Source organism: Charadrius vociferus, unplaced genomic scaffold, assembly GCF_000708025.1.
Source record: "Charadrius vociferus isolate BGI_N301 unplaced genomic scaffold, ASM70802v2 scaffold1116, whole genome shotgun sequence".
Lineage (NCBI taxonomy): Eukaryota > Metazoa > Chordata > Aves > Charadriiformes > Charadriidae > Charadrius > Charadrius vociferus.
This window is the reverse complement of record NW_009648801.1, coordinates 357049-358475: the sequence shown is the minus strand read 5'-3', so window position 1 is coordinate 358475 and position 1427 is coordinate 357049. Positions and strand designations below refer to the sequence as shown.

Here is a 1427-nt window from a genome sequence, read left to right as displayed (position 1 = left end):
GCAGCCCCCCTGGCTCCGGCGGAGGCTGCTGTCACATGCAGCCCCCATACAGCCCCGCACAGCCCTGCACAACCCCATATAGCCCCACACAGCCCCATATAGCCCCACCCAGCCCCATATAGCCCCACGCAGCCCCACAGGCTCCCACCTGCACTTGCTCTGGGCGGTAGAGCTGTGGCTTCCAGTCAGGGATCCAGCCCATGCCGCTTTCTCCGTTGCCAAATTTCTCACAAAAGGCCCCGTACTGGGGCTGGGAGTGCCCGCAGCGGTGGGGGTCGTGGAAGGCGATGTAGAGGAAGAAAGGCCTAGAGGTGGAAAGGGTAGAGGTGGAGGTGGCGTGGCAAAGGGCTGCCCACGTCCCCAGAGACCTTCCCTGGGCTGTGCAGGGGTGAGCTGCACTCAGCGGGAGAACTCCTACCTAATCTGGGTTTCTGGATTACGGGGTGACCTAGAGACAAGGTGTCCCTTCATATTTATGACCAACTGTGACATGGAGACACGTCTTCAGCAAGGCCGGTTTCCCTTTCCCCTCCCGTGCCCACCCCAGGGCGCAGCGTCCGCCTCACCTCTCGTCCTGGCTCTGCAGGAACTGCCGGACCAGCGCTTTGATTCGAGTGATGTTTCTCCCAACCTGCAAGACCGAACTGTTCTCCTCTGTGTAGGCGAAGTCGAAGGGGTAGACAGTCTCAGGCCCAACGTGCTTCTTCCCAATGATCCCTGCAGGAACGCAGACAGGCAGTGTGCAGGCGCAGCGGGGAGCGCGGGGAGGACGCTGATTGCTGCTGCTCTCTCCTCCCGGGGTGTGATGCACCTCCTCTGCTCCAGCACGGGCTGCACGCAGCAAATGCTGCTGAGCGCAGAAGATGCTGGTGGCTTCTCCAGCCATTTCTGCCGGTTGCAGAGGCACTTCCACATCTGCTCAGAAACTGGAACCAACCGGGGGTCATGCTGCCCCCAGTCACAGGCGTGGGCAAGCGCTAGAGCAGCTGGGTGGCCTGGGTGGGAGTTTGGGTCAAGCACGAGCCTTGTGCAAACCTGGGAACCGGGAAGGAGCGGGATGGGGGACAGAAGTGAAAGCGAGGTGTAACGAGGATGGCAGAGGAGCAGTGGTGGGGGGAAGCCAAGCGAACCCCAGGTATCAGTGCAGAGCGTGGGCATGGTGCAGCGGGTGCTGGCTAGCTCGCAGGCAGGTGAGCCACCAAGTGCTCTCGCCCGATGGGGTTCGATGTAGGGAGAGAGAGGGTGTCCCTGCCTGTGTCACTTGCCCTCGGCTCCCTACCTGTCCGGACGTGTGCTTGGTGGAGCAGCTGGGGCAGGCTCCGCACGCTGTCGAAGGAGTTGAAGTGGTGCACGTCCTGGTGCAGCCCATACATCCCATTCTGGTGCTGCGGGCGGGGGGAGACAACGCGGTTGGACTGGGCAATGCT

General features: G+C 62.2%; 1 protein-coding gene across 1 annotated transcript in view; it reads right to left on the bottom strand.

The window, feature by feature from the left end:
• Nucleotides 1-1427, bottom strand: part of SGSH (N-sulfoglucosamine sulfohydrolase) — a 4353-nt gene that overhangs the window by 1435 nt on the left and 1491 nt on the right. The window contains exons 2-4 of the mRNA XM_009886835.1: nucleotides 1280-1425; nucleotides 567-717; nucleotides 129-305 (exon numbers count right to left, since the gene is read on the bottom strand). Coding sequence (XP_009885137.1) covers nucleotides 129-305; nucleotides 567-717; nucleotides 1280-1425 — 474 coding nt within the window. The remainder of the gene's footprint in view (nucleotides 1-128; nucleotides 306-566; nucleotides 718-1279; nucleotides 1426-1427) is intronic.